Raw genomic sequence first — 27,698 nt, forward strand, 5'->3', positions numbered from 1 at the left:
GACTTTTTCTTGACAAAATATTTTGGGCCAACAAAAACAAATCAAAAGAAAAAACCTCCCCAAGACCCCGAAACCAGGTTTTTAACAGTTCAAACAAAATGTCCAGACGAGGACATTGAACAAATAAATGTGCCAAAGTCTCAACCTGCGAACAAAAAATGCATCCCTCCCCTAGCTCAGGATCAAGGTGCACTCTGTATCTGTTTGTAGCTATTGCCCCGTGCACAATCCTCCACTGGAGGTCTGCTGTCTGTTTTTCAACGGGTAGCTTGTACAGAGACCGCCAGCTGCCTTTCGGGGAAATGTCTGGGCCAAAGAACTGAGTCCACCTCGACTCCTCCATCCCTGCCAGAGACTGCACATTCAGGGTTTTTAATGCTGATGTGATACAGTGCTTTTTTTCCCACAGCCTGAAACCTATCCAGGTGAGGAGTCGTGAATGACAGCAGCTGACCCTCTCCCTCCTGCCACTCCCCCACCGCTGGGGTGATGAACAGAGAGGGGAAGCTGTATTCACAGCCCTCACTCCACTGATCACACAGCATGCGATCTTCAGCAGTCTCTCTCAGGTGTTGGGGCAGGGCAGCACAGACTTCCTCCACCACTTTATAGATCAGCCTGATAGGGGTGATGTTGCTCTTGTTTCTCAAATTGTCGCCGTCATCTTCATTAGGTGGCCAAATTTGGTGCAGCCAGCTCCTCTAAGATTAGCCCGCAGGCTGGCAGACTGCAGCGTTTGAGTGCTGATGAAGCTGCTGAAGAACAGGGGTTCCTCAAACAGCCACATCCCCAGAGTCTCTGCAGTGTCACGCTGGATCTTAAACATCTGCCAAGCCTGCAGAACTGAGATGTAGAAAGGTGCCAATCCACTTATGTCCATGTTCTCAGGTTGTAGGAGGAACAGGTGTTTGTCATAGTTCAGCTTTTCTCAACAGCCAATGAGCTGTGTCACACCAACTTGCGACACAGTCATAAAGAAGATTTGTGCTGTTCTGTGTCTAAAGGAGGCGATCTTAGATTGGATGCTGATCAGTCCCTGTCCCCCTTCAGCTACAGGTAGATAGAGGGCAGCTGCTCAGATCCAGTGTCTCCCAGACCAGAAAAAGTCCAAGATGGCTCGCTGAATGTCCTCTATCAGGCCTCTCGGTGGTGTCAGTGCTGTTAGTTTGTGCCAGAGGGTCTAGGCAACCAAATTATTGGCAACCAGAACTCTTCCCCTATATGACAACTGGGGTAGCAATCATTTCCATTTAGACAACTGAGCACCCACTTCTCCTTCACTCCCTCCCAATTCTTTTTCTGGAAGCCCTCTTTGCCCAGAAAAACTCCCAATACCTTTAAATCCTCTTTCCCCATTGGAGTCCTCCAGGCAGACCTGGCATTACCTGACGATTATTGTATCCAACCCACAGAGCTTCGCTTTTTGCCCAATTCACCCATGTAGACGATGCCTTTTTCATATAGGGACAGATTGTCCTTCAATCCCTGTACATCACCCTGATTAGAGACAAAAATATATACATTATCTGCATAGGCAGACAGGGTAGGAAAACCACGTTCAGGTTTTAAAGTACCAGTCAGTGTGAGAGACCACCGAGGCGATCTCTCAGCCTGCACAGTAAAGGTTCAATAGCTAGACTGTACAGCTGACCCGAGATTGGACAACCCTGTCTGATCTCGCGCTTTACAGGGATTGGCCGACTCAACCCTGCCCCCACCTTCACCAAACACTGTGCATCCCTGTACAACAAACTCATCCAAGACAAAAACCATCACCAATACCAAACGCCTTAAGTGCAGAAAACAAATAAGAGTGATCCACCCTGTCGAACGCTTTCTCCTGGTCTAAAGAGACAATGCCAACGCTGACATTATCACTTTTGCACACATCAATCACATCACGAACGAGGAAAATGTTGTCCATTATTGTCCTGTCAGGTATACAGTAAGTTTGATCAGGGTGTACAATTATTTCCAGGATGTCCTTGAGTCTGTTTGATAAGGCTCTGGAAAACACCTTATAGTCTGTGCAAAGGAGAGCCACAGGCCTCCAGTTTTTCAGTAAGGCCAGGTCTTCTTTTTTTGGCAGCAAGGAAAGCACTGCACGCTGACAGGAAACAGGAAGAGATCCTGTTCTAAAATACTCCAACAGAACACAGTGCAGGTCAGGTCCAAGTATATTCCAAAAGTGTTTAAAAAAATCAGTGGAAAGACCATCAATCCCCGGTGCCCGTCCCGATGCCATCTGATTGACAGCAATCGTCAGTTCCTCTAAAGTCAGCTCGAAATCCAGAGCAGCTTTCTCTCCCTCACTAAGCTGATGAAGCCCCTCCAGGAGCTCCTCACGGCCTTCCATGCTGCATTGCTCTTCTGCAAAGAATTTAGTGTACAAGTCCATTGCGTGGCTCCTCATTTCATTTGGACAGGTGGTCACTCTGCCTCCTGGCAGCTCAAGGCAGGTCATCTGTTTCCTCTGTGCCACCGTCCTCTCCAGGTTGAAAAAGAAAGAGGTTGGGGCATCCATGTCCTTCAGCTGAAGGAAACGAGACCTTACCAGAGCCCCCTTCACCCTCTCCTGCAGAAAGGAGCTCAAAGCCAACCTCTTCTCTTGTAGCAGCTGGCCTTTAGTTGGATCTGAGTCTCCCTGTATCTCCTCTTCTATGCTCTTTATGCTCGCTTCGAATTCCTGAACTGTTGATTTTATCTAAGCAGTTGAATGGGAGGTGGACTGCTGACAAAAGACATGAATCTGTGCCTTGCCCACCTCCCACCACAGCTTCAGAGAACTGAAGTTAGCTTTTTGAAGCCTCCACTTTTGCCACAGAGATTGAAAGTGCTGGCAAAAAGTGGTGTCCTGCAGGAGCTTGTTATTAAAGAGCCAGTAGGACTTAACCCTTTCACCTGGCGAGATGTTCAAAATTAAATTAACAAACCGGTGGTCAGTGAAACCAACTGGATTTATATGGCAGTGAATTAGTCTGGAGCTTAGGTTTGGGGAAATATAGATCCTGTCCTGCCGTGCAGCACAGATCCTGTTGTTACTGACCCTCACCCATGTGTACTGTCTGGACTGTGAATGTTTTACCCTCCATGTGTCTAACAGATCCAGATGTGTGATGATGTTATTGAGGCTTTGAGCTGACTGAGGATGAGGTTCCCTACTTGTCCTGTCTAAATTGAAGTCTAATGTGCATTTAAAGTCTCCACCGATGATGAGCTGATCCTGATGGTAGTTTCTCAGCTCAGTTTTCATCAGGTTGAAGAAACGTACCCTTTCTGCTCCGTGATTTGGAGCATAAACATTGACGAAGCAGAAAACACTGTTGTGTATTTCTGCCTGTACAATGAGCAGACGGCCCTTGACCACTTCAGTGTAGGATATAACTCCTGCATTGGCTGTTGTCTTAAACAAAACAGCTACTCCTGCACTGAAGTTAGTGCCGTGACTGAGGACACATGGACCCTGCCACCATAATCTCCGGTCTGTTTCATCTGCTATATTTGAATGTGTCTCCTGCAGGAACAAAACATCTGTGTTTTTTAAAGTGGGAGCTTCAGAGATCAGAGCTCTCTTGTGTCTGTCTCTCCCTCCATTAATGTTCAGAGACCCGATTTTAAGACTCCTCATGAAGAAGTTTGAAAGAGGAAACAGACAGGAAGAAACTATCAGAAAACAGTAAATAGAGAAACCCAGCATGTTACTCATGATCGCGTTTTACTTTCTGGGCCTTCTTCTGACAGTTTTGCCTTTTGTTGCTTTCCCCAACATTAAATGTTTTTTGAGGCGAAAGGACTTCTTCTCATCCAAAAGGTCAAAACCAACCAATCTTTTTAGGACATCAACAGATCTTGTGAATTTGTCAGTGTCACTGAAATAATCACTGACTTTAACAGATGTTTTATAGGTTTCATCCAGAAACTGATTTATATCTTCTAGGGAGTAAAGATCTGTGGTCCTGGTGGATGTTTCCCCTACAGAAGTGGTGTCTGACTCAGAGTCATACTCCATGTCATCTGCTTCCTCTGACACCTGGCTGCTGAACACACCCAGTCCTTCTCCAGTGATCTCACTGTTTTGTGTGTCTGCAACACTTGTGGATGATTCTTCCTCAACCTGTTCTACTTGAGCTTTAGCAGCTGCACATTGAGAGCTGCTCAGGTTTTCTGCAGTCACATCAGCCTGCTGCCTCTCAGGCTGGCTCTCTTCTTCCCTGTCTACATTATTTTTGAACAGCACACCAGCAGTGCCGGCCGCGTCCACAACATCATCATCGGCACCGGCTTCGGGTCCACTGGGCCGGACCGCGGTGCCCTCGGCCGCGACACTGCGCGTAGCACCGCACAGCACAGATCCGCCAGCGGGGACACCTGCACAAACAAATCTCTGACAAACACTCCACTTTGCACCAGCTGATGAACAAGTGGCTCGTCTTTAACGAACACAACCACTGCTTTGTTCATCCGCGATGCAAAGCAGAGGTTGTCGTGTCCCACCTGCTCACCAGCAGCCAACAGAACCTCCTCCACACTAAGGAGGAGGTTCTATTTACTATCTGGTGGGACTATCCGCACTCCCTGCCGGATAGACGGAGGTTCTCGGACACCGTTCCTCCCAAAAACCCCAGACAAACCACTGATTAGTCGGTCACTCAATCAAAAAGCTTACCTGATCATGCACATACGGGTGGAAAACTGATAAACAGGGACAGCAAACAATTCAAAACTCTGCGCTACTCACACATCCACCACCACCAACCACTCACGCTCACTCACACTCACCGGAAACGGAAACGAGGAGAGGAGAAGAGAGGAGAGGAGAGGAGAGGAGGTGTGAGGTATCAGGAGATTATGAGCTGAAGTATTTTAGGCTGAAGCCAACTCAACAGCACTGTATGATTTGACCTTAGATACAGGATATTGGTCTTTACAAAAGCCAGTAGTAATCGCTACACGATCTTCAACCTTTCTTTGAGCTTCATCAAGAGGGAACGCACATCTAAATTTTCCCCACAATCCAAACTATTTTGTAATATATTATATTATGTAACTGAATGGTTTCATTCATCCGTGTAGATTCCATGCACACTCACCTTGTGGTTGGTGATCTTTTCTTCCGCTCGCAATGAACAGCATCAAAAAATGCAGCATTCCAAAATCTTAGCGTATGCCTGACAGAGAGAAGGGATCACATTCAATAGGTTTCCTGCCTGATCTAATTCACTTCACATTTGGGTTAAAAGGAAATAAATTGATCATACTGCAGCGGCCTGAGAGGTTTACATGGAGAGTTTTTAGGTTTTGTATGGATAATATGATATCTGGCACTGTGTTTCCTCTAGATTCACATATATCGAATCCATCTCAATCATCCCTTATGAGTGGCAGTGTTTATAGAGCCTGCCCTCAACCTTTATTTAATTATTTTCTTAGTATTTTGCTGCATAAAATGTTTCTGGGTGTCAACCTTTGGGTATTGGTGTCTAGTCCCAAAAATCAATTGCAGTGTGCGATGTGAGGGCAGGACTCTATAGAAATCTTTGTATAAAAACTGTGTTACAATGGAGATTAGGGCTGAGCCACACACACAGGCAGAGCAGAGAGGCAAACGGTGGACAGAATGAAGCATACGCTTCACAGAATCTGGCTACACCTTCCCATAGGGTTGTCAGGACGCGTGTGTTTGTTTGTGCTTTAGAACTTTACTGCGGTAAAACTTTCAGATAATAATGTTTTATTTCTGAATCATTGCTTTGTTTCACCAACGTCACTCCTTCTCTTCATTGACTCTAGCTCACTTGACAACCGCTGCTCTCTCTCTGGCCTGTTGAGCTGGGGAGGGGGGAGCTAACTTTGAATGCTGTGTTTACAAACAGCAACCTACAAATCCTGCATAGTATGCCTTTAAGGACAATACATATCAAATTTTCAGAGCTCCTGTATCTGCCCTTTGTGGCCAGAGTTCCTTAACTCACCAGATGGGCTGCTGCTTCAGGTGGGTGTACAGGTACACCTTTTCTTTTTTCTTCTCTGGAGCCTCAGACACTGGGGTGGAAGAAAAAACATGGCAGGCACTAGCACAGCTATCTAAATATATCTAATATCTAAATCAGAATTTCTGAAAACTCACAGTGTAGTGGAGCAGAAGAAAAGAAATTACTTATTGTACAGCCAATTACACTGCAGTAGTTAAAAGTAATCTTTGGTGCACTATACCTGGTGATATGGGCTTTGTCTCAACCGAGCTTTCCCCCTCTCTAGAAATGAGAATGCAGGAGAGTAAGGTATAAAGACTATACATAGGCATTCAAATAATTCAAAGAAAAAGCATTTGCTCACTCAGTCTTTGGAGCCATCGAGCTCCTCAGCTTGCTCTCCAGGCCTCCAAAGAAGCCTTTGACATCAGTCTTGGATGTGTTTTTAAGGATGCGCTCGGCCGCATCCTTCTTCCCAGTCAGCCAGAAGTTGGCTTTGTTGAGGTATAAATCCAAGCCAGCTGGAGGACCACCACGATCCAGCAGCTCTGAGGGAGATGGCTGTGACTTCCCTTAATGAGAGGAAGCAGGGAGTTCAAAATGATGACATCTGTTTTATGTGTTACAAAGCCCCACAAGGCAAATTTGTTTAAAGGGATATTCCGGTGTAAGTTTAATCCATGGTCTAACAGACCGTGAAACTGTATTAGACTCCCTCTCGAGAGATCAAGTTAGCAGACTGCTAATTTACAGAGTTTTATCAACCTCAGAAACGACCGCACGACAACAATACACTGCAGTAAATGGATCCAAATATAAACCGCCACCAAAAAGCCACAAATAATGCTCAGAACAGCACCAAACTTCAGCAACAGTACAAATAGGGTCTCAGCACATAGTCCGGGGCATCTAACCTCCGCCAGCTTAGCTGGATTTCTACTGAAAAGCTGACTAAATTTACCTCTCTTCTGCAGCAGCTTCCTGTTGACGGGAAGTCCCGACGAGTCGATTACCGAGTGCAGTAGAGTTCCGCGGCTCATGGATGAAAATGTATGATTATGACTCCATGGAAAAGCATCAAAGTTCATATGTGTCTTACCTGCCAGTTTATAACAGTTATTATCGAGAGCGGACAGGGAAAAGAATGGAATTGAGCATTTCTAATCGCACTCGGTAATCGTCGCGTCGGGACTTCCCCGACCCGGAAGCTGATGGAGGAGAGTTGAAATCTGTTTTTAGCTTCACAATAGAAATCCAGCTAAGCTAGCGGAGGTTAGATGCCCCGGACTATGTGCTGAGACCCTATTTGTACTGTTGCTGAAGTTTGGTGCTGTTCTGAGCATTATTTGTGGCTTTTTGGTGGCGGTTTATATTTGGATCCATTTACTGCAGTGTATTGTTGTCGTGCGGTCGTTTCTGAGGTTGATAAAACTCCGTAAATTAGCGGTCTGCTAACTTGATCTCTCGAGAGGGAGTCTAACACAGTTTCACAGTGATTTAGACCAAGGATTAAACTTACAACGGAATATCCCTTTAAAGCTAAATGTGTCCTGTATCCTTGCCCTGAGGCATGACAGACTGGTGAGGCTGATAGACAAAGCAAAGATTACAAGTTATAGAGTTGACAAAAACCTTGCTCTGGAGCCTCTGAGTCAAGGTTCAATTCATCTAGGTGTTCAAACTGTCAGACACCATGAGGCATAAAGAAATTAGAATTATCACCTTGCAGTTGTATGCCTCCCCATGCAAGTCAAGTTGCAGTTTACATCCATTTTGTCCAAATTCATTCAAAATAGACTTTGAAGGAGTTTACACAAATGTATTAAATGTAGTTCTTGGTGAACAAAGTTATCACTGTACTGACCAGTGAATTATTTCCAGTGTAAAACACATCACTTAGCGACTATTTTTTACTGAGGGGTACAGAGGACTGATTCATCAAAGGTTTGACAACAATCACCTGAAGCTTAAAATAAGAAATACCAATGAACTTATGTGGGACGTTTTGTGTAGGTCATGGTGAGAAACAAAGAACTGTCAGAATCATTGTATGTGTGCATGTTTGGTCAATAAAGCTAATTCTGCTAGAACATGAAGAAGTTGTAAGTAGTAAAACATGCTGCCTATAGATTCAAGAATCAAGACTATAGTGTAAATAGTGCAGCATTACTTACTGTTGTTAATGCAAATAAAGACAAGACCTGGCTACATAGGGCATCAACCACAGTGGTACACTATCACTCATAACTTCCTGCTTGTATGAGCACAAACAGTACCGTCATGCAGCCCTTAAAGTCACAGCGTATGTTTGTGTGTTGGGTCAAGAGAAGCAAAAGGGCAATCCTCGTTACACACTCTGAATCAGCACGAGCAGTGGTGCTCACTAAAACGTGCACAGCTCTCAACTCAACACCATGCTGCGTTTATGTCAAAACAGGAGTGACAAACATAATGTATATGTGTGAAGAGGAGATTTAATAATACCTTACCAATGTAGTAGTATGTGAAGCACATAGTCATGAGGTTCTTGGCTGGGCTGTAGTCATCCATTTGGTAACATCTGTGGACACATTATTTCTTTAGAGATGATCGCATCATGAGATATAACTTACTGAAGCCATTTCACTAAAAGGATAAGTGGCTGACACTCCGCATTTTTCACGTTGTCAAGAAATCTCATGAAAAGATTTAACCACAATTAGCTGATCATACTAATAAAAAGCACTGTTTCATCCTGTTTTGTAATTTTGCTAAAAACTACAAAAACACTACAAAACACAGCAGTTTTAGAAAAGTAATCAGCCTTTAAAAAAATAACTTTTGATAACTTTTTATATTGTCACCAGCTGTATGATTAACAGTCAGATAGCATTGTTCTCCAACTTAAATGCATAAAGACTCACTCAAACAGCACAACAGCAAAAGACTGCACCAGTCTGTAGAAGGTGGCTTCACTCACACATTTAGAGTGGCAGCGCTGTGAATACAGTATGACAAAGGGGTAGAAGCGTGTCAGGTAAAGGTATAAATACAAAATCTCAGCAACCATCAGCTATGTTGCACAAATGTACCTCATAGATACTTATTCCATCAGATATTTTGGTTTTACTTACTGTATTCAAGTAAGTATTTTTGCACTACATAGTGTGACATTTATTAAAAAAAGTAATCAAAACTTAAATTCTCAAAATATGTATTCAGGAACAACAAAATTAAGTGAGCTTGTTTGCAACCTCACAGCCACTTGTGAACACAGCAATACTGTATCTTTAGATTTTGGTGATTTGGACTGAACTCTCAAAACAGCAATGCAGTGACCTATCTCTCACAGTGTGCTTCAGGGGCCATCAAGAACCAGTATTTTTTGGCCAAGGCAGTTGGAATATAAGAGTCATTTTTATCAATTAAAAGTTTCCCTTATTATGTCTGACTAGTTACCATGTCATTATCATCCCATATTCACCTGTGCGCTGACGTATTTGGCAAACCACTCTCTGCCTTTGCCATTCTCTCCACTGCACAGCTCTCCAAAACGAGCCTTCTCCTCCTGGTCAAAGTCCTCCCTGTGAAATCATGGTCCAAAAACTCGTTAAGTCGAGGCCATGCAAAAACACAGTCTCTTAACAGCTGGATTTAATTACTTAACAATTTATCAGATTGATGATTTGCGAATTTAAAAAGTGTGTTAAACTTAACACAGGAAATTTCAGTATTTGACAGCTTTGCATGGACATTACATTTACATTTAGCAGACATTACATTAAATTCTATTAAAAAAGAAAATCTATCAAACATGCATGACTGAGCTGTTTATAAAGTTTGTATTGATAGGAAATTGTCAATAAAAGGTAAGACAGATCTATACAAAAGATTTAGACCAAAACCAAAAACACCTCTCGCCCCTACCATTTAGCCCTACCCCTCCATTTTCGCATTCACACCTAGGTTTTGAGGGTATCCAGATTCTTGGTGGGATGGAGATGTAGGGTGATGTAGGGCTAACATGGCCCTCCAAACAGATTCTTCAGCGGCACACGTAAGACAGAGGGTTATGAGATCTCCATTTCGCTTCAAGGTATTATTGACATTTTCTGTATTATAAGCATAAAACAATCACTACTCGTTTTCTGATGTCTTTGTAGCCAGCTAGCTTACTAGCTAAAGTTACATTGTTCTACCTGGTTTAAGCATAACAGTCCCACATTTTCACCTTATGACGCAAGGAAATGCAACAGAATTTCAGCAGTGAAGTTGCTGCACTTGGTACCGCCACTCTATGTGTGCTGAATGGCAGAGTAGGAGCACTGGTCGCTTATGTTAGCCTATAAAGCACTGTTGGTGGCCAGGCAATGAAGCTGTTTTTTTGGGGGGTTTTTTATAATGACTTCATTAATAGCGTGAAGTTGTGAATGAATTGTGAGCATCCATTCTTTTCTGTCTTTATCAGATAAATAGGAAATGGCATTGTGATAATACCAGGATTGCCACAGTAACAAAAGAAAAATCACTACAGTTGAAAGGGGGGGTTTTCACCCACTACCTCTTGTTATTGTGTTCTGGGGATATGTGTAAAAATTGGAATTGGCATTGAGCCTTAAGTTATGCCTACTTTGGAACTATTTCGACTGGTGAACCAGACCTCCCTCCCCCTCCCACTTGCCCATATTGATCCCACCGCAGTTCTCACAAGGCCAGCTGTGCTCTGCCTGTAAAACTGTTAACTCACAAAGTAGCTCTAGAAAAGTCTGCCTTTCTTGGGGTCTGATACGGCGGCCTACGAGTTGCAGCCCTGCCAGCAACACACTGACCCCTTTGACCTCTGTCCTATGAACACTGCAGCTGCGACAAAATAAATATCGATCAATAATTATCGATATTGACTAATATGAAACTTCACCAGTGTGACACACTTTTCGGCCATATTGCCCAGGCCTAGTACATTATGTTAACCAGCTGGCAATCGTACACAATACACATATAGTTGACAAAGATCTGGCAGAACTACAAGTGTACAGAAAGTACACAGTGGTGAACAGCAGCATCGTCCTTTCAAAATATATGTGGCTCCATCATAGACAACACTTGGCACTCTTTTGGGTGACCTGATGCAACTGCGGGCACTATCAGCAGTCAGCACCCCTACTGCACCAATGATGCATGGCAGCCACACACTTACAGCTAACCGGGCAGTGTCTGCAGTGTCTCTATGGGCTACTATGGACTGTCTCTTTAGTGTATGTTCATGTGCTGCTTTGTAGCGTTGTCAAAAATTATCCAAATATTGAAACATATTGATCAAGAATATTTGAAAATGTGTTGTTTTTTTGCCTTTTGCCCTAACAGCAAGACGACACAATCATTTTTATGTATTGTTTATTTAGCAGGGATAATGCACAATACACGTATTGTATAAGTTGTAGCTAAAAGGTAATTCCCATTTGCAGTCCCTGGGTGGATACCGCCACTGCCGTATAGGTAACATAAAGTAAGGATCAATTACAGTAAACCAATAACCTTACAGTTAAAACCATTAATACAAATTAACCAATAAGACAAACCATAAGAACCATTAGAATAATACAATTGCCCTGACACAAAATTGTAATAATAATAATAATAATTATAATAATAATAATAATAAAACTGTAATTACAACAGTGAGAAAACTGCTAGATTAGCCATGACCTAACGTTTGGCTTGATTTTGATTTTATGCTCATTTTAGTGCATGTAGTGTAAACCAGATAATTTCAAATTTCGAAAGGGGCTAATGTTAACACATTTTTGATTAAAGATTATTAAAAGTTTCTAGCTTTTTGAAGCGCATGTCTATGGCGGTGCAGCTAATACTGATGATTTGCCATGAAACACAAAGTTGCTGTAACTCAGCTGTACATGGTCATATCTGCACCAAACTTCACGTGTGATAAGAGTCCAAGTTCTGAACAAACTATGCCCCCTAGTGGCAGCAGGTCATTTTTATAAATTGTGAGGTACTTCTCCAGGCCAGATGATCATATCTGCCTCGCCATGTTGATAAAAAACACTTGATCACCTTGATGATGCTGTGCTGTAAAGACTGTAAGTGTTTGTTAGGGCTTTCAAGTCCTGATATCCTTCAACCTTAAAATGTATAATTACTGAGTGTTCTCTAGTGCCACATAATGGACACAGGAAATTGCATTGACCTCTTTCACAGAGTGCTCAAAACACATGACATGAAGTGCATCGAGTGGTCCAAATCCAGCTGCTGGTCCTTAGAGCCTGACAGGGAGGGCAGTTCAAGGGCCCATTCATCACTGCTTGTTATATTTGTCTTTTAATAAAATGGAATTTAACATGGTATTTATCAATATTCCTCAAGGTATTGTATTGAACTTAAAAATTCCAGTATCGTGACAACACTACAGCTTTGAACATCCACCATGCTTGACACACTTCTGATCTACATGGAATGCAAATAGCCTGCACATTTCAAATAACATTTGCATATATGTTCGTCTGAACATTTGCAACTACAAACCCAATTCCAATGAAGTTGGGACGTTGTGTAAAATGTAAATAACAACAGATTTGCAAATCCTTTTCAACTTATATTTAATTGAATACACTACAAAGACAAGATTTTTAATGTTCAAACTGATAAATTTTATTGTTTTTTAGCAAATATTCACTCATTTTGAATTTGATGCCTGCAACACATTCCATAAGAGCTGGGACAGGGGCATGTTTACCACTGTGTTACATCACCTTTACAACACTCAATAAGCGTTTGGGAACTGAGGACATTACTTGTTGAAGTGTTGTAGGTGGAATTCTTCCCCATTGTTGCTTGATATACGACTTCAGTTGCTCAACAGTGGGGCCTCCGCTGTCGTATTTTGCGCTTCATAATGCGCCTCACATTTTCAATGGGAGACAGGTCTGGACTGCAGGTAGGCCAGTCTAGTACCCGCACTCTTTTACTACAAAGCCACAATGTTGGAACATGTGCAGAATGCGGCTCGGCCCTAACCCCTAACCCTGAAATAAGCAGGGACGTCTCTAAAAAAGACGTCGCTTGGATGGCAGCATATGTTGCTCCAAAACCTTTCAGCTTTTATGGTGCCTTCACAGATGTGCAAGTTACCCATGCCATGGGCACTAACACACCCCCATAACATCACAGATGTTGGCTTTTGAACTTTGCGCTGACAACAATCTAGATGGTCCTTTTCCTCTTTGGCCAGGAGGACACAACGTACATTATTTCCAAAAACAATTTGAAATGTGGACTTGTTAGACCACAGCACACTTTTCCACTTTGCGCCAGTCTATCTCAGATGAGCTTGGGCCCAGAGAAGCTGGCACCATTTCTGGATGTTGTTGATAAAGGGCTTTCTCATTGTATAGTTTCAACTTGCATTTGTAGATGTAGAGACAAACTGTGTTAACTGACAGTGGTTTTCCGAAGTGTTCCTGAGCCCATGTGGTAATATCCTTGACAGAATGATGTTGGTTTTTAATGCAGTGCCGCCTGAGGGATCAAAGGTCACAGGTATTCAATGTTGGTTTCTGGCCTTGCTGCTTACGTGCAGAGATTTCTCCAGATTTTTTAAATCTTTTGATGATATTATGATGAAATCCCTAAATTTCTTGCAATTATACGTTGATAAGCGTTGTTCTAAAACTGTAAGACTATTTGCTCACGCAGTTGTTCACAAAGTGGTGAACCTCGCCCCATCCTTGCTTGTGAACAACTGAGCCTTTCAGGGATACTCCTTTTATACCCAATCATGGCACTCACCTGTTTCTAATTAACCTGTTCACCTGTGGAATGTTCTAAACAGGTGTTTTTTAAGCATTCCTCAACTTTCCAAGTATTTTGTTGTGCCTGTCCCAGCTATTGTGGAACATGTTGCAGGCCTCCAATTCAAAATGAGTGAATATCTGCACAAAAACAGTAAAGTTTTCAGTTTGAACATTAAATATGTATGTATGTAGTGTATTCAATTGAATTTAAGTTGAAAAGGATTTGCAAATCATTGTATTCTGTTTTTATTTACATTTTACACAATGTCCCAACTTCATTAGAATTGGGGTTTGTAGAATGGCACTCAGTAGAGTACATACCTCCACCAAGACCCAACATCCAGCTTTAATTCAATCCAATCCTAATCCAGCATTAAATAGAACATACTGAAATCCACTAGATCAAGATTTTTATTTGGATCCTCATCAAATTACACTCACTTATAGATGCCAGCCACCTAAATATGGCTATTATTTTCATCCAGGTCTCTGCATTATTCCCTGAGAAAAACAGCCTATCTCACAATGATAAAGAAAGTCAGAAAAAATGCCTGGTGGAGGTAATTAGGATGTTATCATTAGAACTGACATTAGGTTGACCAGGACAGGGACAATTGGTTACTTTACTACACTGATTAAACCTTGCACTACACACCATTACCCGATTCCCAGTTTTTTTTTTTTAAAAAACAGTAACAAAGGTAAAAGGTAACAAAAATCAATGTTTGAGAACCAGTTTAAACCAAGAGCTGATCTTCCTTATCAAAGCCGGGGGTCTACATTACCTACAATGCAGCTTACTGCTGAAAGCTCATTTGAAGATTTTTTCCCATAAGCTTACATTATTAAAGACCAAGCTGAATAAACAGTGGGTAAATCTTTTAAAGTGTCACAGCCACTGTAAAATGAATTCATTAAAATAATTTGATTAATTTCGTCTGTTAACAATCTTACTGTCTTGAAGAACTGCATGATTAAATCATGATATCCCCATTTATGTTAGCAAAGGGCTTAACAGGAAGTTAGTGGGTTGGCTGGTGGAAGTTTTCCAAGTAAATTCACCTCTTTGGTTTGACCTCATATTAGTTCATAACATGACATAGAAAGGACAAGAGAAAGTTTTTCCTTACTTTCCATGAAACACCTTCGCCACATAAGCCTTCATGAATTGCCTTCTCTCCACTGTCTCAGCTTCAGCATCCTCTCCACTGTGAGCGGACGAAGATGAAGACCTCCTCATTTCCCACATATGAGAGGGCGGGTCCATGTCGTTCTCGCTGTCTGCTGACTCTGTAGCATCGCTGTCATTGTCTCCTTCCTCTTGGTGGTGGTGGTGGGGGTGGTGGTGAAAGCTGGGTTTGTCTGGCGCCATGGGCTCTGGCAGTAAGGGCTGTTGGTGGATTCCCATGAAAGACTTGAGCTCTGGGGAGAAAATGTCTGTGTGGCCTTGTTGTTGGCCTCCATCCACACTAAGAGTTGTTGCCTCTGAGGGCAGGTCACAGTCATTAAGGTTGTCCACTGCTGCACCCTCCATGTTAGAAGTTCCTTCGTTTTAGCAGTATTTTTGAATGAGCTACTTATTACTCTATGGGAACATGAGGATGGTCATAGATGTGGGTGCTCATTGGAGGTTTTAACTGAGGTCACTGTTGTTATTTAGTTTTGATCTTGCAGACTCTCCAAGTGAATCCTCAAGTGAATTCACAAAGCTAATGCATCTGTGAACAAAGAAAAGACATTTAGTTCAAAATCTAAAATCTAAAAGGTAAAATTAGATAAATGCTGACTTCAGCATGTTCACCTGCTCACGATGACAATGCTTGCATGCTGGTGTTTAGCAGGTATTATCTTTCCAAGTTTACCATTTTACTTCAGTGTGCTTATATGCATCATATGCAACATTTGACAATCAGCAGTACACTACAATACACGTTTTTTCAGGTATTTGGTCATAGGATAATATGGAGGATTAAAAGTCAGAACGGTTCATCAAAGTTATAAAATCATGTCATCCTGAGGAGAACATGAATGACAAAATTGTTCATATATTTTGGTCTGCTCCATAGTGGCGGACTGATCATCTGAATGATACAGTAGAAATCCTTACACCACTTACACTGCTAAAATACACAACAAGTAAGAACTAGGAATGCACAATTTTTTTCAGCCGATACAGATAACCAGTAATTACTTGATGATGACGTATTATTCATAGCTCTAATAAGATCTTTTTGTGTTAAACTCATAGACCTTTTCCCTCCTCTCCGAATACTTGCAGAACACTTATTGTAAGTTGTGTTGTCTTCTTCTGAACTTGAAAGACAATGCCCACTCCAGCAACAACATGTGTGGATCCGCCAAGGTACATCGTGTTGCTCTACACAGATGCTTCAAGAACACCACAACAACATTTTGTTGTTCTTCTTCTCTGTGTTTATGGGCAGTTGGCAAACCAACTTTAAAGGAGCATATCTCTACATACTGTGTCATGCTGCACTAAAGTCACCTAAAGCAATTTGGCTTTGTATTATCTGTTCTAATTAGAGCTGTCCCAAATGATTATTTTTCAAACGATTATTTTTTCGATTAGTCGACTAATCTAACGATTAATTTAACATTACATGACCAAACAAAAGTAACGTAGTAACTGTAACTGTTGTTGGTAACTTATATGCAGAAAAAAATACCGCAGTTGTAGGCGGAGCAGCGACTGTCTTCCCGCCTGTCCTACCAACTCTTCGTCACATTTCTGCCCGAAAAACAGCGTCTGTCACCGGCAAAAACCTTTAACTCACTCAGGTGGTTGTATTGATAGAATTCACCGTGATGGTCAGCCCTCCTGACCGAGACGTCAGAGAGCGTTCCCCCAGAAAACAGCCTCCGTCCTCGCAAGTGACAGAGTCAGGCTGTTTACTGATGGCGATTATGTAATAATGTAATTTAGCGCGAAAAACGTAACTCTTTCACCTTCCAGGATGTTTAGGGGGCCGGGTTCTCATTCACTACACATTATAAACGGTCCGTGGGTTTAGATTGACAGGGGGGACACCTGGGAAACACCCCGACGTCATCATCATGACATGTACCGTCACGTCTCTTTAGGAGCGGCAGCGCAGCTTTCTGTGTGAATTACATGGCGGTTCGTCTTTATTCCAGCGGTACTTCGCTCTGTGTGAATGACCAACGAACACCTAAATCTTTGGTAAAGGGCACACAGCAAGTCTTTAACTAACGAGAGAGGAAATGTAACGAACAGTGAGTCCAGTTTTTCTGTACGCAGCTGCCCACTGCCGTTTAGCAAACAATTTGGATTCCACTCTTAAAAACTTAATTTGTCACTTATCAGAAGATAAAGTGTTTTGCCTTTCACCCTCCTTAAGTGTGTTCAATTTGTCCTTCGTACTGAGTGTTCCATCTCCTCTTTCAATAGAACATGTTGCCTACCAGGAAATAACTAAGAAGGAGGATGTTTGCTTTTATTGAAAAAATAGTCTTATGGGCCTTTTTCACAGCCAGCATTTTAATATACCACAGAAAGACAATCACAGCTGCACATAATAACATTAATAATGGCTATAGCCCCTAATGTGTATAATTTTCAAGGTCCTGCTGTTGTACATGCTGACTGCCTACGATACTCAATGGGAAGAGCCATCATTATTGTTATTTGATACACCCGTGCTTTCACTGTTGACCCATTTCAGCAGACACTAGCCCCATTCCCACTGCCATTTGGAGTGGCTTTAGTACGCCAATTCCCCGCTTCCATCTCAGTGTGAATCTCTTGGAGATGGCGAGGGGTGAAATTTTGCTCCGGCGCTGATCCGCCTCTGGAGGTAGTATCAGGGCTGCATTATTGGAGAACCGCACCAGTGTGAACGGATAAGCTGGCTTCACGTATCGTGGGCGTGTTGATCTGATTGTCAGTTAACTACACAGTTCCTTAACTCAACTTCATACAGAGAAATGTCCCACAAAGCAACGTTACATGACCAAACAAAAGTAGCGTAGTAACTGTAACTGTCTTTGGCAACTTATGTGAGGAAAAAAATGCCGCAGCTATATGTGGAGAAGTGTCTGTCCTCCCGCTTGTCCTACTGACTCTACGTCACATTTCTGCCCAAAAAACAGCATCTGTCACTGGCAAAAAACTTTAACTCACCAAGCGTTTGTAATGAAAATAAATCCCCGCGATGGTCAGCCCTCCTGACCGAGACTTCAGTGAACTTTCCCCCAGAAAACAGCCTCAGTCCCCGCGAGTGAGGGAGTCAGATTGACAGGGGGACAACGGGGAAACACCTTGAAAACACACCGACGTCATCATCATGACGTGTACCGCCATGCCTCTTTAGGAGCCGCAGCTCCAGCTTTCTGTGTGAATTCAAGGCGGTTCGTCTTTAAGGCGGAGATGCTTCACTCTGTATGAATCACCATTGGCGGAGAATTGGTGAACCACCACTCCGGAGTTTAGGCGTCTTCTCTTGTGTGAATGGGGCTACTTTTACATGTCCCAGTGGAAGAAGCAAGTGTTACTAGTGACATTAAAGATGGCTGTATGATATGGAACTAGTATTGTGTATACTTGATCACCAGGATTGCCCACTTAATGGAATGAACCAATCAGAAAAAATTAATATTATTACTCACTCCTGCAATAAGTAATCCAATTATCTGCTGTGAAATTAATAATTAGTTAGTCAGAACTGAAGAAGCCTCTTGGATGAGAGGTGAAATGTCTTCAAGATACCCAGACAAGGCCAGTTGCCTATGATGCAGCACTTAGAATCCATGGTAGTGACTGCTGTATCTGTTATGTAGATGTCATATTCATTAAAGGATAAAAGAACAGTTACTTGACTGATTGGACTTGCAACAAGCGGTGAACATCTCATCACCATTACAATTTTTTTGTTTTTGTTTCTTTGCTTTTTCTGAATGCTTATATCTAGGGTTGGTTATTGAACTCCATATAGATTTTGGTACCTGAGAGAGGATCTTTACTTTGACATTATAGAAAGAAAGGCAGAGTGGGACATCTCCCCAAAAGTCAGCCATAGACTGTGTCTAAATTCCTGACTAATATGCTGTTTAGTTCACTAAAATGTTTATTAGTAGAAACCAATAGTATGTGAACTGCAAACAATCTACACAGAAATATTACAACAGACATGATTTCATTCCGGAATCGATAACATAAGTTATACTGCGGCTGCAAGAAAAGTAGATTTACAAACGATACATTTCAATTCACATATGTCACATAAATCATGTGTGCTTAAATTTACAAGCATGCATAGTTTTTCATATGTTCTGTAAATTAAAGTATAACTACTGACTTCACATTGCTAACTCAGTCTGCTACTCTGTAGCTTCAACACTGACCAACAAGGGGTCAAAATGCATTTTTTTTAAAACAGCCACCACTAGTGGAGGAAAAAACATAAAATAACAAGTTATAAAGCAACAACGGTGGGAAATCCCAAAAAAATGAGGCCCATCAGGATATAATGGCAAAAAACCTGTCCACAATGTTCACACACAACAATGTAATGTTTATATAAATTACATAGGTGTGAAAATGCATGTATGGTTATTTATCGTATTTGCTATATTCAGCTATGAAGAATGTGAAGAGATTAGATCACATTCCAGAATTCCATCTGATCAAATACAGAGACTCTGCAGCTTCTCAGTTAAACCTGTATGTTTTATTCTTTTCTTGTGTTTTATGAAATTTGTAATGACCACTGGAGGAAGGAAAAAGCTTTCTCATTGGTTCCTTTTTTTACATCATCATTCATAAGTGCAAATAACAGGAAGTTGAAGTCATTGATTGAAAACCACAGGGCCAGGAAACTCAATCTTAAACTTCATATCTGATCTGAACAATTTCCTAGTCTCAAACTGACTGCTGCACTTCTGTTCATCTATTGTGTAACTCAAACAGCACTGTGCTCACAACTGCTCTGATTTTTAAATAAATGACACCATCATAGCACAGTACATAACACTGACTCCTACCCAGGGATTCCCAGGACTCTTCACCCTGGCCCCATTCGCTCTGAGAAAGAAACACAACAATAGCTGCCCCTTCATACACACATATCCTACACTTCACCCTTGAGCTAATCTGCTGTAGCTCCTCTATCATAGGGTACTGTTTGGTCTTCTGACTGAACATACAGTGCTTTTAATACTGTTAGCCTCACACACACACACACACACACTCACACACACACACACACACATTTGTGTTGTTGTCTGTGCTCCTACACTGTTGTAAGTGTGCGGGACCAGTGTTGTTTTTGGCAGCCATTTTAGATTTAGTCTTAGTCTTTTGGAATAAAATGCCTTTTAGTTTTAGTCATTTCTATATGTGAGTTAAATATGTATAGTTTTAGTCCAGTTCTAGTCGACAAAACTCAAACAGGTTTTAGTCTAGTTTTAGTTAAAAAACAAAACAAAAGAAGAAGTATAGTCTTTTAACAAATTAATTTAGGTCAATAAGTACATAAGATCTACAAGCTCACAATGTGTTGAACCTTTAGATCTGCTATTTTTATAACTTATGCATGACACTCTCGTAGGGGTGGGAATCTCTTGGCACCTCACGATTCGATTTGATTTCGATTCAGAGGTCAACAATTTGATTCTAAATCGATTCTCGATGCATCTCAATGCAGCAAGTTTTTTATGTACATTTGCACAATTTAAAAAAGAATAAAAAATTAATCAAATCTGAGTTTGCTGGGGCGCCGTTTAGCTCAGTGGGTAGAGCAGGCGTCCCATGTGCCGAGGCTTTGCAGCGGACCTGAGTTCGACTCCCGGCCTGGGTCCCTTTGCTGCGTGTCACTCCCTCTCTCTCTCTCCCTGTTTCCTGTCATATCTTCAGCTGTTCTATCAATAAAGCCATAAAAGGCCAAAATAAATAAATAAATAAATAAATAAAAATCTGAGTTTGCTAATCACTTCCTACTTTTTTCTCACTGTGTGACTACGTGGTACTTTTCAAAGCAAAGAATTTGTAATGATCCATACTTAATTTACTTCCAATATATTAATTAATAAAACAAATGAAAGAAATGTGGCAAGTCAACTGGAAGGTTACATTTGCTAGCAAACATCCAGCTTTGCAAAGAACCAAAAGGAAAAGAAAAGTGTTCCTGTAGCAGCATACATGTAGTTCATTAATACAGCTGCAGCTGGTCGACGGTCGATACAGGTGTTTGTATCACAGGTTGATCTGGACATATGGAGCCAGAACGGTGACTTTAAAATTTGGCATCCAAAAAAAAAATTGGCATTGAAAACAAAACCAGTACTGAAAAAAGAAACATTGTCATTGAAACATTTGTATTGAAAACAGTTGTATTGGCATTGAAACAAGTATTGGCACTGGAAAAAGAAAGTAATTCAAATAATTCAAATCCGAAAATCTTATAATTTTATTTTATTGGGATTTTTTTGTATTTTTCAATGACATTCTTCAGATTTTTTCTTCATGTCACTTTTTTTTCAGTGACAGATTTTTTTTACAATGTCACTTTTTTTTCAGTGTCACTGATTTTCAGTTTCAACTTTCTGTCACTGTTTTGGCGTCGAGAGGGCGGGGCCTGAGGGGAGGGGCAAGTAGAGCATGGTTTGCATATCATTTGAGAAGGTAATGACAGCAGCCTGCGGGAAGGCGGTGCTGGATGGTCCAGCCATAAGACACCATGTACGATCCATGTGCCGGCTGTCTCTGGGCAACACAGAGTCCAACTACCTCGCGGACTTTTCTTCAAGCTCTCTCCTGATATGTCCAAGTCTCTGTGCAGGGTTTTCCCTGCCATTATACGCCTTAGGCGCGGTGCCCAAGCGTTTTTGCCTCCCGCCTAAGCAGGGTTCTCCCCAGACGGTGGAACAGCTGCGCTACGCCGCTATACCGCTAGGTCAGCGGCGCTACACTCCGCGCGTGACGGTGACGAGCGTCCGTCCCCCGGCTGACGGCGATGAGCGTCCGTCCGTCCCCCGGCTGACGGAGTTGGTGACCGTCTGTCCGGGTCCGGTCCGCCCCCCCCCCCCCGACAGACGGTGCGCCGCAACACTGAAAATTTCTGGGGAGAACCCTGTCTGTGTATCTGGTTCTGTCCCGGAGCTCCCGAGCTCCAGTCTCTATATGCGTATGGAGTGTGGTAGTAGTACCGGGGCGCCGAGCGCTCCGTCTGCTCCCCGAGCTCTGTGCCACCGCACTGCTACCGGAGACCGGAGCTCCTGAGCTCTCCTATAAACTCAGTTCATGTGAATAATATCACTATTCCTACAATGACTCCTTTGAGTCGAAGCGAATAAACTCAACAAGTCAGTATGCGGGTAAAGTCAGCTGTGATTGTGCTACTGTGGTTCATGGTAAAGTACAACAGACGGCTGTAATCAAGTAACAGACACATATTTTCATAACTGACTGACTTTTCTCCAAGCACTCTCTTTTATTGTCCGGTCTCTGTATGTGTGTGCAGCGGTGCGGTGGCACAGAGCTCGGGGAGCAGACGGAGCGCTGCTGTCGGCGAGGCAGCCCCGACTCGGAGCGACACAGCTGGGGCTAATGCTCGTTAGCTCTGTACTACTACCACACTCCATACGCATATAGGTTCCGGAGGTCGGGAGCTCTGGGCTCCGGTAGCGGTGCGGTGGCACAGAGCTCGGGGAGCAGACCAGAGCGCTGCTGTCGGCGCTGCAGCCCCGGCTCGGAGCAACAGGCTGTTCTACTGTTGTGCTAACTGTGGCTAATGCTCCGTGCTCGGCGCCCCGGTACTACTACCACACTCCATACGCATATAGAGACCGGAGCTCGGGAGCTTGGACTCTGTGTTGCCCAGAGACGGCCGGCTACAACGGTATTATGGCTGGACCGTCCAGCCCCGCCTTCCCGCAGGCTGCTGCCATCACCTTCTCAAATGATATGCAAACCACGCTCTACTTGCCCCGCCCCTCAGGCCCCTCCCTCTCGACGCCAAAACAGTGACAGAAAGTTGAAACTGAAAATCAGTGACACTGAAAAAAAAGTGACATTGTAAAAAAATCTGTCACTGAAAAAAAAGTGACATGAAGAAAAAATCTGAAGATTGTCATTGAAAAATACAAAAAAATCCCAATAAAATAAAATGATAAGATTTTCGGATTTGAATTATTCGAATTACTTTCTTTTTTCAGTGCCAATACTTGTTTCAATGCCAATACAACTGTTTTCAATACAAATGTTTCAATGACAATGTTTCTTTTTTCAGTACTGGTTTTGTTTTCAATGCCAATTTTTTTTTTGGATGCCAAATTTTAAAGTCACCGTTCTGGCTCCATATGGACGTCTCATACTTTGCCGCTGCTGACTGACCTCATGCTGAGTTCGGGCTGGATTTCAGCATACTGTGCGGGCTGTTTGACAGTGTACAATTTTCACATCGACTTGGATTCAGCCTAATAACGATGTATGCGGCTGGGAACGATGGCTCTAAGTAACCATTTGAACGCACAGCGGAGTGACAGAAATACCCGATAGTTAGTTACAGGTGTCGCAAGTTAACCTGGACGCTGCACACTCAACCCCACAGCTAACAGCTAACAGCCAACAGCTAACAGCCAATAGCAGACTCAAAGCTGCTCTCGAGTCGCTCGGCGTGAATGAATGCCTCAGACGTTCCACCCATGAGTTGTTTGTGAGTACAGACATTCACGACACATCCCATGTTTTTTGTTGTGCGCACGCCGTCAACTGTCCGGGCGCTGCACTTCCACACTTCTGAGTTCCGCCTCTTGCGTTCCGTCAACATTATGTTGTCAATTAACATGTAGAAAATCAATTTTTGACATTTGTGAATCGATTCAGAATCATCCACGTCGGAATCGCAATTCATCTAAGAATCGATTATTTATCCCACAACTACACTCTTGTATGATGAAGTAGGGCATCAATTCATTAAAAAAAAAACTGTTGAAATATGTTGGGAAAAAAGTAGAAAAGTTGAAATATGGAGATAAAAGGTTTCTGTCCAACAGCACTCTCCAATACTTATGGATTATATTTAAAATACGTCCATATATGTGGGGGTAGGCGTAAACATGTGATGTGACGTGAAGCTCAAAGTTTGACAGTGAACAGTGACAACGAATTTGTCTTCAAAATAAGCGCTTTACATTGCATCCCATTGGAGTTTAGAACTGGGTTCTTAGCGGGGGGCTTTTAATTTGAAAGTAGCGACCGTTCCTAGCTTGCCGCTACAACAAGCGGACAACGAAGATAGCAGAAATGTTATGCATTTTGAACGTCTGACAGACCACCCACTAAAATTTACATCCATTCTCGTCTCGTCAACGAAAACTCACACACATCTCGTCATGTTTTAGTCATCAAAGAGCCATGTTTATCTCGTCACGACTCGTTATCGTCATGAAAAAAGGGGCGTCAATGAAATAATTTCGTCATCGTTGACGAAAACAACACTGTGTGGGACCAGGGTGTTGTCATATATTTACCTGCACCAATAAGGATTTTGCACCCTCTGAATCAGAGCCTGATAACAGTTATTGGGTTGTTTGGCAACTGACAAATAAATCTGATGAAGCCGCACCTATACAGCCCTGATTGAGTAGATCAGCTGCGTATGGCTGTTAAATATAAAATAATAACTTTAAGGACCTATTTGTAATTTCAAGCCATCTGCTTCAAACGAAAAGGAGGCAGTATTTCCCCTTTTCTCAATGTTTAGTTCACACCGTTTTGTAATTCATCTTATATATTCAATTTGTTTCTATGCAAATACTTATTGCAAATTGTTCAAATAAAAATAAAGTCTGAATTCATTATTACCTGTCAGTATCGTTTGGTATGTTGGCTCAAAGTTTCTGCTATCGAGTCAACAGTACTGATCCAACCGTCTTTCAATGTCATAACAGTCTGAAGCGGCACATTCCGTCATTTGTCGGTGGAATACCAGCGGAATAACAGCGACATACCCCTCCAAGGATCAGTATACCAGTCTAGGGATCGGTATATAATGCTGTGCAGCAATTGACATACCTTTGGCCACTTTTCGCTCTCGGCACTACTGCCTATTTGATTATCAGCCTGCAGTTAGATGGACTCAGGCACTGCAAACATGGCAATAGCTGGAGCCACAACACTGAGCTTCACAATAGCTCTTCAGAAACCTATTGGTGACATCAAAGAGACATGTTTGATACAGTCTATGAGTAAAACATGTGCTTTTCCTACTATGATAATAACTCAAACTTTCTGCTGTGAAACAAGCACATATTTGAGATCTGGGGACAGTGCTTCAACAAAGAAGCCTGACAAGTGCTTACTCAGGAAGTAAGCACTACAGTAAGCGCTGCAGGTCAAAGTTGACCTAGTAGTTCTGTAATTGCTGATGGATGTTTACAAGAAACAGTTTGACAGTAGTGTCCCACCTGGTAGTTATTTTAAAGGAGAGGGTAGGGGATTGCTCACGCCTACTTCAATATTTTGTTAAAGTGCCAGCAGTCATCCCTACTGTATATTGATGGACGTATTTGTTAAAATCTATTGTGATTTTTTATTCTTTGTCTCCCAGTCCTGTCAATAATTAGGGGCTTTTGTGGAGATTGCAATATATTGAGAGTTTAATCATGGAACACCATATAGCCTTAAAATATTGCTATATTATTTTAGGGCCATATGAGGGCTATGAAAATATAACTGAGACAGTCATAAACCACAGTTATGTCGGGTGCTTGAGTAAATGTAAAGACATTTTCCAACACTGCCCAAAACCAAGTCGGAGAGCGACATTAACAGGCTGCAGGGTGTCTGTGAAGTGTTTGAGCTGCAGGAATGTTGAGGCTTACATGGACTCTGATGGCCCCAGCCTCCTCTAGAGAAGATTTGACACTGTGGGACCAAACAAGACTGGAGTATATTATAAAGAAGTGTTTGTGTGTTATCTGATTGAAGGCGTTAAAGTCAGTCCTAACTTTTATCAGCTTCTGCCACCAACAAGAAGGAACTACTGCTCTGAGGTATAGCTTTGTGTGACTGACAGCAACAATAAAGTGACATATTTACAATTCAGTCTGAAAGACAGAATTCCTGTCACACCTAGAGGAATAATAATTTATTTACTGTCAATTATAATAAGGTAATTTAGTTTTATGGAACAAAATGTCCTCATAAGCATACATTTAAAGCTGACTTTGGGTACACAGTGTTACAGTTGAACTGCTTGACCACACATCACATGCTGCAATAGATGTGTGACAAGCAGAAGTAGCCGACAGCAGATAAGATAGGTATAGAACTTCAGCTGAGGTGAGCAATGTTGAGGGGATTGTACTCTTTATAGGCAACACTCCAAGTACAACAACACTAAGGTGGAGGTTCTCACTCCAACAAGCACAGTCTATTAACCCAAAGAACCAGTAATATTTAATCAGTTTAGCCTTCCTTAATTGTCAAATCTCTCTATAATAGAACAAGATAAGTAATGTGAATGCAGATTAAAATTGTAGTATTGAGCTTTGTGATTAGAGGGTAACTCCATTGTTTTTTTTCGCATTATAGTGTGTTAACAGGTATTTGGGAGTACATCTGCATATGTGAAAAAGTAGTAAAAAGCTTTTTGTGGCTCCAGAGGAAGATGCATGTAACCTGATAAACCTGAGGTTTTGAGAAGCAGTCAACTGGTTCCACATTGCACTCCTAGCACTGCTGGGTTCATTATGGACAGTTTAAAAACAAATGGTCAAAATTGATACAGCATAACCAGAGGTACTGCCTTTCCTATTCCACGAAAAACCTGATGCCCACATTACTTCGAAGAAGCTTACATGTGGACAAATAACAAAAGTCGAAATCACCTATAAGTACAATGTGCTTAGTTATGCACAGGTATATAAATGTGTCTATACACAAAACAAATGTGTGCTATTCATTTGGTAAAAATCTTGGTCAATATGCAAACTGAACGAGGTTTGGTTTACCTTTCTCCATAGCAGCCAAAATCTGCTGTGAATAAATCAAAGTAGGCAGAGTTAAAATCATACGAATGAAACAGGTGCTTGGACTCCCACACAGAGAACCACAGTTCATCAACTGACACAGACGCTGACCGACGGGTTGAAGTTGCCGGACTGAGCGCACATGATATGTGAGATAGGAAGAAGCACTGAGTAAACACAGCTAAAGGCTGACATTTCCTGTAACGTTACTCTCTGGTATTTTCAGGCAAGCGGGGGAACCCCACGTCAACCATGGAGGTGAAAGCAAACACGCACCGAATACACTAAACGACTGCGGCCAAAATGGGACGACAGGAGCAGAATGAACCCTACGCTTTGATCCCAATAAGACACAAATCGCCAGAAATGTTAGTAAAAATGGCGTGTACAAGTCGTTACAGAACAAGTCATGAATGCCTCAGCTGACATTTTCATTAACATTGATATAAGTAACAGCTATACATACATGAATTGTCCTGTGCTGACAGGAGAAGAAAGCTGCTCCTCAATGTTGTTAGTACGTCGCAGGTTTTGTTCGCGGAAGAGCGCGTGCGCAATCAGGAGCCAGCATGATGAACGGGGAACCCAATGACGTCAGCAAGGAGCACAGCCAATGAGCGCAAACCAAGCAGCAGTTGTGGTCTGTCAAGTCAACATGAATATTACCGAAAATGTCTTCTGCATTTTTTTTTTTTTTTTCAAATTAAAAGGCTGGACTATTTCATTGCATTAACAAAACTGCGATTAAACTAAGATTACATGACATTTGTTTATATTCTTTATAGTCAAATATGTTCAAACATATGATAACATTTTTATAATGAAATACAACAGTTTAATTATCCATTGCTCAACATTACTCTGTTGCAGAGCTATAGATACATTTCAAGCACCCATCTGCAGTCAAGATGGCCGACAAGGGCGC

General features: G+C 42.1%; 1 protein-coding gene across 3 annotated transcripts in view; it reads right to left on the reverse strand.

Annotated features, from left to right (window-relative positions):
• Nucleotides 1-27,352, reverse strand: part of kiaa0513 (KIAA0513 ortholog) — a 42,655-nt gene extending 15,303 nt beyond the window's left edge. For 2 of the 3 annotated variants that reach the window (XM_030425851.1, XM_030425849.1), the window contains exons 1-9: nucleotides 27,240-27,352; nucleotides 14,893-15,480; nucleotides 9,436-9,535; nucleotides 8,876-8,949; nucleotides 8,462-8,532; nucleotides 6,337-6,544; nucleotides 6,214-6,254; nucleotides 5,973-6,042; nucleotides 5,091-5,168 (exon numbers count right to left, since the gene is read on the reverse strand). In XM_030425851.1, coding sequence (XP_030281711.1) covers nucleotides 5,091-5,168; nucleotides 5,973-6,042; nucleotides 6,214-6,254; nucleotides 6,337-6,544; nucleotides 8,462-8,532; nucleotides 8,876-8,949; nucleotides 9,436-9,535; nucleotides 14,893-15,296 — 1,046 coding nt within the window. In that variant the 5' untranslated portion in view covers nucleotides 15,297-15,480; nucleotides 27,240-27,352. Of the gene's footprint in view, nucleotides 1-5,090; nucleotides 5,169-5,972; nucleotides 6,043-6,213; nucleotides 6,255-6,336; nucleotides 6,545-8,461; nucleotides 8,533-8,875; nucleotides 8,950-9,435; nucleotides 9,536-14,892; nucleotides 15,481-26,755; nucleotides 26,781-27,239 lie in introns of all 3 variants that reach the window. The other variant, XM_030425850.1, reaches the window with a different exon arrangement.
• Between the last annotated feature and the right edge of the window lie 346 nt (nucleotides 27,353-27,698).

Source organism: Sparus aurata, chromosome 8 (genome assembly GCF_900880675.1).
Source record: "Sparus aurata chromosome 8, fSpaAur1.1, whole genome shotgun sequence".
Classification (NCBI taxonomy): domain Eukaryota; kingdom Metazoa; phylum Chordata; class Actinopteri; order Spariformes; family Sparidae; genus Sparus; species Sparus aurata.